This window comes from Mauremys mutica, chromosome 24, assembly GCF_020497125.1.
Source record: "Mauremys mutica isolate MM-2020 ecotype Southern chromosome 24, ASM2049712v1, whole genome shotgun sequence".
NCBI lineage: Eukaryota > Metazoa > Chordata > Testudines > Geoemydidae > Mauremys > Mauremys mutica.
In genome coordinates, this window is record NC_059095.1 from 18,609,692 (window position 1) to 18,626,228 (window position 16,537).

General features: G+C 49.5%; 1 protein-coding gene across 1 annotated transcript; it reads right to left on the reverse strand.

The window, feature by feature from the left end:
- Positions 1–27: 27 nt before the first annotated feature.
- Positions 28–16,537, reverse strand: LOC123356103 (adhesion G protein-coupled receptor E1-like). Its single transcript, XM_044999075.1, has 11 exons — positions 16,510–16,537; positions 12,189–12,239; positions 10,854–10,997; positions 8,226–8,369; positions 4,696–4,851; positions 4,180–4,256; positions 3,696–3,794; positions 2,995–3,172; positions 2,348–2,467; positions 1,124–1,317; positions 28–210 (listed from the first exon to the last, which is right to left on the reverse strand). Exons 1-11 carry the CDS (start codon positions 16,535–16,537, stop codon positions 28–30), a joined length of 1,374 nt encoding a protein of 457 aa, XP_044855010.1.

The window sequence follows — 16,537 nt, forward strand, 5'->3', positions numbered from 1 at the left end:
CCAGCTTCTTACACGTGGACCATGAGCTTAAGCGGATGGTTGAAATACCTTGATAGCATGTGAAGCCATCAGGATGGCAAAGCTGGACAGGTGATTACAGGTGCAGGTGGTGTGAGTGCTGTTTTCACGGAGAAGTCTGCAGCCTTCAGTAAACCAGGGACCAGTGAGATTCCAGAAAACACAGATAATCTTGTCTTCCATTTCCTTTTTCTGGAAACAGAAATTGCAGCACCAGCATCAGCATTGTCCTTTAAGGAGCCAAGGGCTAGTTTAGCCCAAACTAAACCAAAGAGGAGCCAGAGCTTGACAGACAGAGCACTGGAATTGTATTCCTAGCTCTGTCGTTGACCTGATGTGAAATTTCTTGAGTAGTCTTTGTGCCTCTGTTTACCCTCCTACCCTTTGTCTCTCTTCTTTGGGATGGGGCCCATGTGTTTGTGCAGTCCCTGGTATAATTGGACTCTGCTCTCAATGTGCATCTACGTGCCACTATAATAACGGATATCGGTTTCACACCAATATAAGCCCATTGATCTGGATTGGGGTAAACGCGAACAGAGTCAGGCATCCAAGCTGACGCTCCACTGGTACAAAATATTGCGGTTTAGAAGTTCGCCTGGGAATTTCCATGCTTTTTGAAGGCTTTAGGGTGGATATTGCTGGACCCTTAGCATTCACCCATTTTCAATTTTAAGTTGAATTGCTTCCTCATTTAAACTTAATGTGGTGGAGAAGAAAGAGCCAGTGGAAAGCTTCAAATTGTAGGGCATCTGTTGTACTGATGGGCAAGGAAGATCATTTTAGTAGGACTGTAGGGGGCATTATGGGTACTGGAGGGCCCAGAGAGGAGGCTGCAGTAGATAGGTGGAAGGTGACCAGAACCATGGCGAGGGCAGAGAGGAAAAGCCAGATTTTTGGGGAAGATGCAGCATCAAGATTTGGCCTCATCTTGCGGGTAGAAAGGGAGGCAGAAGGAGTTGAAGATGACCCTCGTTAGTGAGGCCAACTGGAAGAGGACGGCAGTGTTAACAACAAAAGCTCAGAGAGAAAACAGTGGGGAAAAGCTCTTAGCCAAGAGGGGCCCCTTTTCCATTTCAAGCAGGGAAAGGTGTTTGCCAATCACCTGTTTATGCTCCAGGGTGAAGTTGAAAGGTTTGGAGAGGGGTCCGGGTTTCCCAATGGTCCCACTCACTACCTTCGAATTCAGCATAGTGCTACCCAGTTTGACATCCTCTCTCAGGTTTTGCTGGTCGATAAAGTTATTGTTCAGGATGGACTCGAGAGTGGCATACGATATGAAGGCAACGACTCCGGAGCCTGCAGGAGCAAAGATGCAAGAGGTGATACCAATTCAGCCTGTGTCCTGTCTGTGTCACCCCGCAATGAGCTGGAAGAGCTCTTGGCTGGTGGGCGCAGCCGAACCAGTGATGAGAAGGACACAAGTACAGAGTGATGGAACAGCTTCCCCAGGTTTGCACAGAGTGTTAGTGGCAAAATTGAGACTAGACCCCAGGACTCCTTACTCCTGCACTGGCCAACGAATAACACTTCCTCCTAGGGGCCCATCAGCCAGCCAGGACTCAGCAGAGCATGTTGCACTCCAGCTCCGCTGCCGCTAGTGCTGGAAAATCCATCCCCATCCTGGTCTGTCTGAACCCTGCAACCCTGACATGCCCTCTGCACCAGGGAAGACACAAGGGCACTGCTTAATTTGTGCCAGGGTTGAGACCCAGAGCCTCTAGGCTTGGCAGTTCAGAGCCCCGGCACCTCCGGGCCTGGCAGTTCAGAGCCCCGGCACCTCCGGGCCTGGCAGTTCAGAGCCCCGGCACCTCCGGGCCTGGCAGTTCAGAGCCCCGGCACCTCCGAGCTTGGCAGTTCAGAGCCCCGGCACCTCCGGGCCTGGCAGTTCAGAGCCCCGGCACCTCCGAGCTTGGCAGTTCAGAGCCCCGGCACCTCCGGGCCTGGCAGTTCAGAGCCCCGGCACCTCCGGGCCTGGCAGTTCAGAGCCCCGGCACCTCCGGGCCTGGCAGTTCAGAGCCCCGGCACCTCCGAGCTTGGCAGTTCAGAGCCCCGGCACCTCCGGATTTCCTGCGTCAGTTATGAAAGTAAAAATGTTGCTTGAGTCCTGGCACCTAATTGCTTGAGTCCCAGCCCCACTTTCATTACAAATTACGAACTGCACAGAGGGCTGGTGTAAAGCAACCCAAGACCCCCTGGGGAGTCTGTCAGGGCTGCTTTAAGGTCCCTCTGCCACCCTGGAAGATCTGGCCTCACAGCTGGAGCTGTGGAATGGGTTGGAGTGGTTGGATTCCTTCCATTGCCTGTCCAGAGAACTCCCGGATGGTACCTTGTTCCCTGGCGCCAACCACTGTCATGCAGTCAATGCTCATCAACTCGTTTTCAGCGTTCAGTTCGATCATCTTCCCTGCCCGACTGCAGTTATCCGTAACCCGCTGGGCCACGATGGCTGGGGGCGGAAGGACAAGTTCTTCACTGCGCTGCTTTGAAAACTACCCTCCATTTAGCACAGAGCCTGATTCTCCTCCCACTCCCGTGGTAGAAGGGAGCAATGCTGCGGTAAAACCAGCAGAGCCAAGAGAAGAATCAGGAGCCCGGATTGTCTCTATGTCCTTTGTGCCTTGCACCTAGCACAATGGGGCCCTGCTCCATCATGACTGCGGCTCATAGGCACTACCACAAACCTGCTACTTGCTGAGATCAGAGCCCCGTTGTGCTGGGCACCATAAGCAAATGGAGCAAGAGACTGCTCCTGCCCCAAACAGCAGGAAGGATTCGTATCCCCATTTTACAGACAGGGAAACATAAGCACCAAGTGATTTGCCAAGGTCCATCAAAGAACCGGTGTCAGAGGCGGGAACGGCACCCAGCTCTCTTATGCTTTAGCCCAGCACCCTAGCCCCGACGCCACCCTTCATCGCAGAGAGCACTGCGGGTGGCACTCAGAGCTGTGTGAACGTTTTTCCTTTTTTTTACTCATTGTCTCTCCCGTGATAGTCTGTGTCTTGTTCCCGGGGCTTTTCCGAGCAGTTGCCAAAGCTGCTGATTCTACGCTCTGCAGAAAGATAGTGGCTACCAATGCGACCTCCTCCTTGCTCCCATTAGACTGCTGGGCAGTGGCATAGAAAAGCAAATCGATAGAGGTGGAGACTTCCTGAGGTTTAAACAGAAGACACCCTGGGTAAAGCAGGGGCTGTCAAACAGTGGCCCACTGGTTAACAAAGGGATGGTCCCATGGATCCACCACATATTCTCCCCATTTACCATCACGGAACATCCCAAGGCAGCTACAACTGCTTACATGGTTGAGTGATGTTAGGGAGGCTTTTAGGGTCCCCTCCCCCTCCACATGCTTCTTATAGTCTGGCCCTCTGCTCCACATGACTCCCATGGCACCCAGGTACCAGCTCCCATCAAGATACTGACTCGTTCCCTTTTCCCCAAGACATTCATCACCCACTCTTGACTGGCAGCTGAAATTCCACTCGCTGTTGGCTCCAGTCTACTCTTCTAGAGTAGAAGCAACTAAACCTTGTTTTCAGCTGCTTTTAAAGACTCCCCCCAGGTTTATCTTTGGAAGGAAGTATCTGGAGACCAGTTGCAGCAGCTGGGGACGAGGAGGAGGGACTTTGCCTTGGAGGGAAGGGACTGGCAAATACAGGGGCACAGCGTCTGACCTTCAGCGATATTGACTGATTTCCATTGCCGCATGCAGATTCCAGGGTCTTTGAGGTCTCATTCAGGAAGGTGCAAAATCTGTTGTTTTGTTGGTTTCCCTGTAGGGGAATCATGGAAAAAGGAGTTAATGCTGTAACATTCCTACCTACCTACTGGAGGGTGGAAGATGGGTGTCCATGTCCCTCCGCCTCTCTGTTCCTTTTAACCCACTGTAACTTTCTATCCATCTTCTCTGTCTAGCTCTGGCTATTTCTCCATCCACCCATGTTCTCCACCTCCAGCCTTCTCTAGGTACCAGTTCTAGTCCATCCATCATCCCACTCCATCTCTGTCCATCCATACTACCCAACCCAGAAGCAGCACACACACTGTCTGAGTGAACTACACAAACTCTACACACACAACCCTTACATCCATTCTCTCCCTTTTCCCCTCTTGCCCTGCACACGAAGATGACCCAATTTGGAATCATTCGACACATACGTGCTGGGTGCTGTTGCCGCACAGACTTTTGAAATCGTCTCGTTGCAGAATCCTGGGCTGGCAGCTGATGAGATTTTCTAGGGAAAGAAGGAGGAAGCCAATATTGGGGCCTCTCTTATAAGGATCAAATCTCTTTGTGATGGGATCAAAGCATCATTACACTTCCGGGCACAGAAATGAAACCCCGCAAAGTCCAGTCGACAGCAGAGCTGATGCTAAAGCTAAAGGGACTGGTTTATGGGGCCCAAGAAGGTGGCACCACTCCAGATGCAACTTTCCCCATAACAACAATATGAAAAAATTGCAGGGGGCCGTTGGCTCCCGTATGCTACTGCCTACAAACATACACAAACATGCAAGGGCCTAGCTACACCCACACTGGTTTGTGGGCAGTTTCTGAACCACAGACCACAGCACGTGCTACTAGAGGGCTCACAGACCGCTGTTAGCCTCTGGGGCCATCAGGAGCTGATTATATTCCCTGGGTTTCCCAAGGCGGCTTGTAGTGACTGGTACCTGTGCAGTCCAAGGTGTGGGAGTCACCAGGTTTCCAAGAGGTCCCACTGGGGGAAGAATAACCTGGAGAACATTGGCAGGTGAAACTCCCTCGGGTGTTGTTGCATTGGTTGTGAGGGCCACAGACTGGTGGGTCCTGAGAACATTCATTAACATCTAAACAGAAGAATATGGAAACAATTATTCATTAACGTCTATACCAGAAAACATGGAATCTATCATTGTGCAGTTGCCATGGGGAAGCATGGATATACCATGTTATGTTTGCTATGCTACAGTAATTACAGTTACACTCTTTGATAGTCCCTTGACTCTGCCCTGGAGAGACCTTAGAGCACAAGTGGGCAAACTATGGCCCGTGGGCCAGTTCCGGCAGGCGGGACCCTCCTACCCGGCCCCTGAGCTCCCGGCCCAGGAGGCTAGCTCCCGGCCCCTCCCCTGCTGTTTCCCCTCCCCCGCAGCCTCAGCTCGCCCCGCCGCCAGCGCAATGCTCTGGGAGGCGGGGCTGCGAGCTCCTGGGGCAGCACAGCTGCAGAGTCTCGGCCTGACCTCATGCTCCAGGCAGCGCAGTAAGGGGGCAGGGTTGGATAGAGGGTAGACGACTAGAGGGCAGAGGAGTTCAGGGTGGTGGTCAGGAGGGCGGGGGTGTGGATAGGTATCAGGGCAGTCAGGAAGGAGTGGGGGGTTGAATGGGGCAGCAGGGGGCAGTCAGGGGCAGGGGCTCCAGGAGGGCAGTCAGGAAGGAGAGGGGGGGTTAGATGGGGCAGCAGGGGGCAGTCAGGGGCAGGGGTTCTGGGGGTGGTCAGGGGACAGGGAGAAGGGCTGGTTGGATGGGGCAGGGGTCCTGGGGTGGCGGGGGTCAGGAATGAGAGGAGAGGTTTGATGGCACGATGGGGGGCAGTCAGGGGCGGGGGTTCTGGGGGCAGTCAGGGGACAGGGAGGGGTGGATGGGACAGGAATCCTGGGGTGCCATCAGGGGGCGAGAAGCAGGGGGGGTCGGATAGGGAGCAGGGGCCAGGCCATGCCTGGCTGTTTGGGAAGGCACAGCCTTCACTAACCGGCCCTCCACACAATTTTGGAAGCCTGCTGCAGCCCTCAAGCCAAAAAGTTTGCCCGCCCCTGCCCTAGAGTAAAGGCCAATAAAGGCCTTGTTATCTTTATAAACTATATGCTCTAATTCAACCAGGTTTTTGAGCTTAAGGTAGGAATGGCTGGGTGAAATTCTCTAGCCTGTGATATACAGGAGGTCAGATTATATATTATCACAATAGTCTCATATATCTGAATCCACAGAACAACTGTGTTAACACCCCAGGAGTTCCTGTGAGTCCTTCAGATGGAATCCACTGCCAATACAACAACAATAGAAATATTGCTCATGACACCAGAAACTCCATTTTCGTTTTCACGCTGGTCTTTTGAAGGTGCTGTCCAAAGGAACAAACTTCTTCAAAAGATGAGCATGGCAACTGAAATTCATAACTCTGCTAGTCACTAAAATCATGGTCTCAGGCCGGCTCTACAATACAGACCTATATTGGTAAAATACATTGCTCAGGGGTGTGAAAAATCCACACCTCTGAGTGATGTAGTTATACCAACCTAACCCCCGTGTAGACAGCGCTACGTTCAGAAGCCAGATTAACATATAGCCTAATTTTTAGCCCTGTTGTAGGCCCTCCATTCCATACTGAAGTAACAGCTGAGAGACAGCAGTGGGGCCATCGGAATTTTTTTGTCTCATTCGATATTGTTATGTACAAATTAATCAAGACTGTGGACTCAATTTATGGTGGTTGTGATTTTGTCTTTGTGGGCTAAATAAGTGTTTGTGGGCCCAAGCAATACTGAACTTTGTACACAGCCGGCCTACACTGGACAATAGAAACCATGTCGAAGAAAGGAGGCTGGCAGACATTGAAGGAGGCCAAAGAAAGATGGCAGAGACAAAATGCAGTGCTGAAAGGAACTCCTTCTCTCCTAACGTTTTTTTCCTCCAGTCTGGTGGTGAGGAAGTCCAGGAGAATACCAGTCTAAGTGAACCTGCTGCACCTCTTGTGCCTTCTCTAGCTGCAGTCTCACCCCACTTCGAAGACTTTCCCAGTGACAGTAATACAAAAATACCCTTCTCCAGCAATCCAGGCGAGTGGGACATGACTTCTCAAGATCTCATTGCATATTGGACTGAGAAGGGCCCATAGAAATGCCAGGATGTAGATGCTGATTTTTCACTGACAAAGCAAGAGTACCCAGATCAGAACCGTTATCTGACCAAATCAATGTTTGAATATGTGAAGCCTAACAAACAGATTGGCAAGTGAGAATGGCTCATTAGTCGCCTTCTAAGAAGAAAGTGAACTTGTTTTTATTGCCGCCTGTTTTCTGATGCCAGAAAGTGGGGAACGTTCTGTCAAGGCTTCCATGATTGGAAGAATACTCTATACGTTATGTGACGGGGCAAGGCCAGATGGCTATAGAAAAGTAGTGAAAAACAGGTATGTTAGTCCCAGGCTAAACAAATCCCTGTTACCATAGTAACCAAATGGCACTTGCTTCAGGTTAATCAAGACACCCAGGACCAATTAAGGTCCTTCCAGAAAGCAGTGGAGACAGCTAGGTTGATTGGGACACCTGAAGCCAATCAGGGGCTGGATGAAACTAGTTAAAAACCTCCCACTTAGTCAGGTGGCCCCGCATGTCAGGAGCTGTAGGAGGAAGCTGTGCTGTTGGAGAACCTGAGCACTACACACCATATCAGGCACAAGGAAGGAGGCCCCGAGGTAAGGGTGAAGTGGAGCTTGAGGAAGTGGGGGATGCTGTGGGGAAGTAGCCCGGGGAATTGTACGCGTCCTGTTTCTAAAAAGGTCGGCTACTATAGCTGATAGCATTAGGGTCCCTGGGCTGGAGCCCGCAGTAGAGGGTGGGCCCAGGCTCCTCCCCACCCCCGATTAATCACTGAAACTGGGAGACAACAGAGACTGTGCAAGAGAAGATAGTTTCTTCTCAGCTCCCTTGCTGGCTTATGATGAAAATGGTTCAGTAGGCTGTGACCCTTGGCCTCTAGAAAGAGAAGGGCTACGTGGAGGGTCACAGTGAGCCTCGGAGGCTAGCAAATCCACCAGGAAAATGTGGGACCCACGGAGATGAGGACAGAGCTTCCTCACAGTTACAAATCATGCAATGAGTGAGCCTCATACATTGTCAGTTAGCAGTCCCAGCTTCCCCCTGCATCTTGTTGCCTGGACAGATCTGTCTCCCTGCCCTACTTCCACACACTAGTTTCCAGTCCCAGTTCAATCCCACCTCTCACACCTGCTTGGCTACCCTCTATTGTTAGCATGCTAGCTCGATGGAAGTGTAGACGTACCCTTAATCATCGCAGCATGCTCACCAGTCAGTAGAGTACACTGATACATAACTTTTCTGGCAAGTGCAAGAGCTGGTCCCAATGGCATTAGAGCAATGTACATTACACTCGCCCCATTACAGAGTTCCCACTCACTTAGCTGGGCTCCGGAGCCGATACTCACCAATGCACTTCACTGTTGGATCAGTGAAGTTTTGCTTCCCAGAACTAGATGCAAACCCACGTTTGCAGGTGCAGTGGTAACCCCCAGCAACGTTTTCACAAGTTGCAAAAGCAGGACAAGTAGACGAATCCTGACATCTGTCGACTGTGAAGAGAAGAAGGAATCATGTCTTTGAAAGAGAGCAATGGATAACCCTTTACACCTTTTGTTTGACTTCTCCAGTGTGGTTCACATTCATTCACCTAGTTAATCTTGCACTGAGGGAGAAAGAGTGGACCTAACAGAGCAGGTGGCTGAGTTAGGAAGACCAAGGCAGCTGGCCACTCTTCTCAACAGATCAGGCAAAGGATCAAGAAAAGGCCTCCATCCCTCTCCCCTGAAGCCAGGAAAAACAAGAGGACACGGGAACGGTAGGTGTGACACCCTGTACCCCACGTTCACCACTTTTATATGGCTATGATCTATTTTGTACAAAGTATGCCTTTTGTGGTATCATTTGAAAACTCATAATCTGATGAATATTATTATCCTGTTGAAATGTGTGTAATTATAGTACATGTGAAACTGAGATTTTCCTCTCTGATTGTTACTGAAATGTGTTGTAATTCTGGGTAGTACCCATAAACCAGTGTCTCAGAGACAAAGACACACTGGCATGCCAGCAACATGCTAAAGAGAAATCCCCTGGATAATCACAGATTCACCAACTGGGGAGTCCTAAGCAGGAAAATTACAAATCAGCTGAAAGACAGTTTGGCACTCACATACTGCCCATCCACATGACCCAACAAGGGTTTTTTCAATACACAAGGATCGGGGTGTAAGAAGCGGGACAAAACTGTCTGTATCGCCGCTCCTGTCTACCCTATCTCTCTCTGCTTATAACATCAATGAATCCTTGAACAACACTGAACTAAGGGGAGTGGTCCCAGAATGAAAGGAAATCCAGCCTGTGAACCGAGAACTGCCTGCAGCATCTGGTGTGGTGAGAAGGATATTGGTTTCAAATCTTATTTAGCTTGGTAACGTTTAGGAATTAGCTTGAGGTTTTAACTTTTTAGTTCATTTGTAACCATCTCTGACTTTTGTGCCTTACCACTTAAAATCTCTCTCTCTCTCTCTCTCTCTCTCTCGTTAATAAACATGTTTTATTGCTTTACCTACACCAGTGTGTTTGGGAAACCTCTACTTGAGATAACAAAGGCTGGGGCGTAAACATTACCCTTTGTTGGAAAGTCAGACTATCTATGAGCTTATAATGTCCAGGGGTCTACTGAGCAGTATAAGATGCACATTTCTGGGGAGCCAAGGCTGGGAATGGAGATATGTGGATGTTTCCCTGTATCTATTCATGAATGGCTGGGACGTCATTCATGTAAACATCTGGGAGTAATTTTACAGGCTAGTGGCTGTGCATGAGGAGGCCAGGAGTAGCTGGTCTGACAGTAAAGCATCATAAAAGGAACATGAGGCTAGAGAGTAAAGGGGACACAGCAGTTCAGGTTGCACCCTGGGGAATTTCACAGTAGGAATAAAGGATGGGAGTTGCGGGAAGGGAAGTTCTAATCCTGTGAACAGGCTACAATGAGTTTTAGTCCAGAAACAGACTAATCCCCTGCTAGGGTCACCGCTTTGTCTTAAGATCCATGTCCACCACCAGCAGCAGCAAGAAATAACTTTGAAGGGTTCTGGTTATGTTGCTATCAGTAAAGATCTTGACTCCGGTGCTCAATGCATGGCCATCATTGCAAGCATAAAAGTAACTCCAAAGGTCATGGTGTGAGAGGCCTGGCAAGGCCAAGATTTCCTGCTGGGACACTTACCCACGCCTAGGAAGTCATGCAGAACTGACGGAACGAAGCCTGGCCAGGTGCCGGGTGGGGAGTCAGAAGAGCTGGAATCTTGGCTCCCATTCCAGGCTCTGGAGGGGAGTGTCCACTACTGGGCACAGACTCTTCTGCCTGCTCATACCTAAGCTCGGCCCCTTCAGCCACAAACCCCCCTGCACATGTCCCTCTCCCAGTGCTGTCTCTTCCCATCCCTGGCTCTTATCCCCGTTCCAATCTGAATGCTTCAGGTGTCTCATCCCAGTCCTGGTCTCCTTTCACAGCCAGTTCCAGTTCCCCTGCATCTCGGCTCCTCATTCCATTTGTCTCTCTCCTCCTCTTTTAGTTTCTAGCTGTGCCCACTTCCAGCCCCCCAACATTCCCCAGTCCCACAGAGTCCCACTGTCCCTCCCCAGATAATTAATCCAATCTCATTGTTGGTCTCCCAGCCCAGCTCCTTGACCCAATCTATTTATGTGGCCAGTCCCATCTTCCCCCTGCATCCTGTTGCCTGGACAGATCTGTCTCCCCACCCTACTTCCACACACTGGTTTCCAGTCTCAGTTCCTTCCCACCACTCGCACCTGCTTGGTTACCCTCTGTTGTTAGCATGCTAGCTCGATGGAAGTGTAGACGTACCCTTAATCACTGCAGCATGCTCACCAGTCAGTGGAGTACACTGATACATAACTTTTCTGGCAAGTGCAAGAGCTGGTCCCAATGGCATTAGAGCAACGTACATTACACTCGCCCCATTACAGAGTTCCCGCTCACTTAGCTGGGTTCCGGAGCCGATACTCACCAACGCACTTCACTGCTGGATTAGTGAAGTGTTCCTCCAAAGAACTAGATATATACCCACGTTTGCAGGTGCAGTGGTAGCCCGTGGTGATGTTTTCACAGGTTGCAAAAGAAGGACAAGTAGTCGAATACTGACACATGTCATCTGTGAAAGGAAGAAGGAACCATGTCATTTAAAGAGAGCAACAGATAACCTTTTGCACCTTTTGTTTCACTTCTTCAGTGTGGTTCATGTTCATTCATTAAGCTAGTTAATCATGCAAGGAGGGAGAAAGAGTGGACATAACAGAGCAGGTGGCTGAATTGGGAAGACCAAGGCAGCTGGCCACTCTTCTCAACACATCAGGCAAAGGATCAAGAAAAGGCCTCCATCCCTCTCCCCTGAAGCCAGGAAAAACAAGAGGACATGAGAACGGTAGGTGTGACACCCTCTACCCCATATTCACCACTTTTATATGGCTATGATCTGTTTTGTACAAAGTATGCCATGTGTGGTATCATTTGGAAACTCAATCTGATTAATGTTATTGTCCTGTTGAAATATGTATAACAAAAACTGCACGTGAAATTATGAGATTTTCCTGTATGATTATTACTAAAATAGGTTGTAATTCCTGGGTAGTCCTCATAAGCAAGTTCCTCAGAGACAAGGACAGACTCGCTATCCAGCAACATGCTAAAAGAAATCCCCTGATTAACTGGAGATTAAGCAACTGGAGAGTTCTCAAAAGGAAATTTACAAATCAGCTGAAAGACAGTTTAGTGCTCAAATACTGCCTACCCACAGGACCCAGCAAGTGTATTTCCAGCACACAAGGATTGAGGTGTAAAGAGCAGGACAAAAATGCCTTATCTCTCTGCTTATAACATCAATGAATCCTTGAAAAACACCTAACTAAGGGGAGTGGTCCCAGAATGAAAGGAAATCCAGCCTGTGAACTGAGAACTGCCTGGTGTGGTAAGAGGGATGTTGGTTTCAAATCTTATTTAGATTGCTCAAATTTAGAAGTTAGCTTGAGGTTTTATCTTTTTATTTCTTTTGTAACCAATTCTGGCTTTTGTGCCTTACCACTTAAAATCTCTCTCTCTCTCATTAATACTGTTTTATTTAAACCATTTTGTTTCACTGAAGTGTTTGGGAAACCTCTACTTAAGATAACAAAGGCTGATGCATAAACATTACCCTTTGTTGGAAAGTCAGACTATCTATGAGCTTATACTGTCCAAGGGTCTACTGAGGAGTATAAGGTGCACATTTCTGGGGAGCCAAGGCTGGAAGGATACACCTGGGTTCAGATCTGGAGTATTTTGTCCATGTTTCTTGGCATCCACTTACCATCGCTGGTGAAACATTGAGTCCCCGTGAAGCAGACGAGCCAGCAAAAGCCTGAAAGAGGAAAAACAACCAAGGATGCTCTTACTGCACTGGGTTTTAGTGCTGTTATCCTGTAGGAGGCTGCGTGGCTATAGTGGATAGAGCAGTAGGCTGGGAGATTAAGGTATTATTTCTGGCTCAGTCACTGACCTGACAGTTGACCTTGGACAAGTCCTTACCCCTCTCAGTTTCCGCTTGGTCCATCTTTTCTATTTAGACTGTAAGTTCAAGTCATTGTGTCCCTACAGCGCCTAGCAGAGAAAGGCTCTGATACTGGTGGAGACCCCCAAGCACGGCTGAAATATAGTCTATAGATAATAAAAGCAATTTGGGGGGATTTTCAGAGGGTCAAACCGTCCTCATGGGGAGGATGGGGACCTGTAAACCAATAAGGTTGGAAGGATTCAATTTTTATTGGTAGATGTTGGTAAACGTCAATTTCGCCATACAAACCGAAACCCATGAAATAATATTTCCATCAATAACTATTGAAATTGACCGATAGGAAAAATAAGAAAAATGCTGCTTGAGAACTTATTACGGTTTGATTTCAGGATCTTTACTGTATATATTGTGACTTGATATTGACAATTTGTGTTTTAACAATTACAGAGCTTTAACTTTTTGAATCTCAAGGTCTACTGTCATTAAACAAATATTGGCTGACTTCCCCCATGGCCTGACCCCTCCATAGTTTCCCACAACCAAGAAAATTGTAACTGAAATTAAAAAAAAAATCAAGTTGTGCTCAGGCTACAAACCAGTGTGGCTCTATTGACTTTAGCAGAGCTACAGCAACTGATGAGCTGGCCTCAGTCCTTAAACCCAAAGGGAGCTTTGCCTGCGCTAACACTGAGTGAGGACACTCAGGTTTGTCTCGTTCCTACGCTTACACTGTAAGAGACTGACTCACTTCTCCTATTACCTAATATCCCCACTGCACATTTATCAGATCATCTCAGAACACAGTGTGAAAGCCACTTCCTTGTAACCTGCTGCCGTAGTACTGCTGTGAATCAACTGACCCTCTGCTACCTTCATTGAAACCTGAGCCTCAGATACATGGTTTGGATGCCACCATCAGAAGCCCAACTGCTCAGTAAAAACCCCTCTGGAGCTGGGAACGCAGGAGGAATTCTTAGAAGTTTACTTCTGTTCGCTGCACTCTAGGCACCAGCCTACCAAGCACATGCTTGGGACGGCGCCTTGGGAGGGGGCGGCGCCGGCTGTGCCATTGGGGGGGGGTGGAGATTAGGGCAGGCCGCGCCGTTGGTGGGGGCTCGGGTCGCGCCGCTCGGGAGGGGGGCGGGGGCTCAGGCGGCGGGCCGCAACGCTGGGGGGGGAGTGCTCGCGCCACTCGGGGGGCTTGGGCCATGCCGCTCGGGGGGGCTAGGGCGGCGCTCCTCTGCTCAGGGGGGGAGGGCTCGCGCCACGCCGCTCGGGGGGACGGGTTCTAGGGCCGCTCGGGGGGCTCGGGCTGCGCCGCTCAGGAGGGGGGCGGGGCTAAGGCGGCACTCCGCGCTGCTCGGGGGGGAGGGCTTGCGCCACGCCGCTCAGGGGGGCGGGGGCTAGGGCCGCTCGGGGGGCTCGGGCTGCGCCGCTCCGGAGGGGAGGGGGGCGGGGCTAAGGCCGCGGGCCGGGCGCGTGGCTGGGGGGGCTCCGGCAGCTCTTCGTCTCCCCCGGGGGCGGGGGCTCGGGCTGCGGGCCGCCTCCCTGGGGGGGGGGGCGGCGCTGCGCTGATCGGGGGGCGGGGACTGGGGGCTGGGGGCCGCGCCCCTGGGGGGGGCGGGGGCTCGGGCTGCGGTCGGTGCCGCTCGGGGGGGGGCCGGCAGAAAAGCTAGAGCCGGCCCTGGCTGCACTGCAGCAGCCCCAGAGAATGGCTACTTAATGCTTCCTCTCCCACACTCAGCTGGAACTAAGAAATGCAGAGGCACATGGTAAAGATAAAGGGACCAAACCTTTTTGGATCAAAAATATTTTCACCTGATCCTTATTTTACCCCCAACGGATTCAGCAGTTTACACTAGAACAACGGGTCATGCCCGGCACAATAGAAGCAGAGGAGCTCCCAACCCTTGGCCATGGGCTTTTCCCAGCTCTCACCGCTTTGTGTTTGCGATCCAGCACTGTGCAGCCCATTACATGAGGTATTTTCCCTTGTGGCTGTAAGATGGCTGGACGTTAGAGGAAGGAGGATCTGGAACAGGTTTCCAATAGGACTAGTGGTGGCAAATAACCCAACTAGTCTGAAGATGGAATTCACCCTAGTCATATAATTCTGTTCTATGATGAGACCGTATACAACAGCAGAGGCCTGGACTCAATGACCCAGATGGTCCCATGTCCTAAGGAAGTTTTACTGACTAAATCCACCATTTGTTATATGGCTTCTCTGAGTTGCATCATGAGTTACACAGCGGTTCTCAAACTTACCAGACTACTGCACCCCTTTCAGGAGCCTGATTTGTCTTGCGTACCCCCAAGTTCACCTCGCTTAAAAACTACTTGCTTACAAAATCAAACATAAAAATACAAAAGTATCATAGCACGCTGTTACTGAAAAATGTCTGACTCTCATTGTTATGATATCACTATAAAATAAATCAATTGGAATATAAATACTGTACTTACATTAGGGAATAGTACATAGAGCAGTATAAACAAGCCATTGTCCGTATGAAAATTTAGTTTGCACTAAGAGCAGGAGTACTTGTGGCACCTTACAGACTAACAAATTTATTTGAGCATAAGCTTTCGTGGGCTACAGCCCACTTCTTCAGATGCATAGAATGGAACTTATATTGAGGAGATATATATAAACATACAGAGAGCATGAAAAGGTGGCAGTGGTCTTACCAACTCTGAGAGACCAATTGAGTAAGAGAAAAAAACTTTTGAAGTGATAATCAGGATAGCCCAGTACAGACAGTTTGATAAGAAGTGTGAGAATACTTACAAGGGGAGATAGATTCAATGTTTGTAATGGCTCAGCCATTCCCAGTCCCTATTCAAGCCTAAGTTGATTGTATCTAGTGTGTACTGACTTCGCTAGTGCTTTTTATCTCACCTGTTGTAAAATTAGGCAAATATCCAGATGAGTTGAAATACCCCCTGGAAAACCTGTGCATACCCCTAGGAACAAGACTCTCAACGCACGCAGACAACTCAGCCTGCTTGTGTCTTTCTTATTCTGTCCTCCCACCCCACCTCTGCTCTTTACCCTCCTTCTCTCTAGCTAAGGCCCTAATCCTGCGATGATCATCATATTAGGAGATCCCTACGCCCATTAAAGTCAATTGGACTCCATAGGGGGCTCCTTTCAGAATCAGGGCCAAAAAGAGCATAATCCCTTCAGGGTGGGAATTGTCTTTTGCTATTTAGCTTTACAGCACTTAGCACAATAGGGCTCTAATCTGCCAGGTGCAGCTGTAAGAATATCAGTAATGTGTTGATTCACAAGCCATAAGAAAGAATTCATAATCGACATGGAATGATAAATAGCAAAGGATTCAGTATGATAGGTAGCACATGGACTTGCTTATTAGCTAGTAATGACTAATAATAAATCTACACCAGGCCTAGCCACCAGCGTATTCATAGATTTAGAGGCCAGAAGAGATCACTGATCATCTAGTCCAGAGGCCGGCAGCCAGCACGTCCCTCAGCCCGCACCGCTTCCAGCAGCTCCCATTGGCCTGGAGCAGCGAACCGCGGCCACTGGGAGCCGTGATCGGCCAAACCTGCAGACATGGCAGGTAAACAAACCGCCCCGGCCTGCCAGGGGCTTTTCCTGCACAAGCGATGGAACAAGTTTGGGAACCACTGCATTAGAACAATTTACCAATGGTCGATTTCCCATCCCTGACGATTTTAATATCAAGATTGGACGTGTTTCTAAAAGATTGGCCTTAGGAATTATTTTGGGGGTAGTTCTCTGGTCTATGTAGACAGGAGGTCAGACTAGATGCTCACACTAGTCCTGTCTGGCCTTAGAATCTGTGTTTCTTTAACTTTATCAGTGATGATTTTATGTTTTCTTCCAGGTCATTGATCAAATGAGTGTTCATTTCAAGAGTCACAGATCTCGGCCGAATGCCTATCAGTGAAGGGCCCTACAGAGAACCCAACACAATTATTATGGCAGCAGCCGGTCAGGGACCCTTGTGCTGGGCGCTGTTCGAACAGAGAATAAAGACAGGTTTCCTGCCCCAGAGAACTTAAGCTAAGGTTCTTTTTTGCCAAGCCCCCTTGGAAGAAATAACCCAATTCCTTTCAAACTTACCCAGAAGGTGGGAGATGAGCTGCTTCAT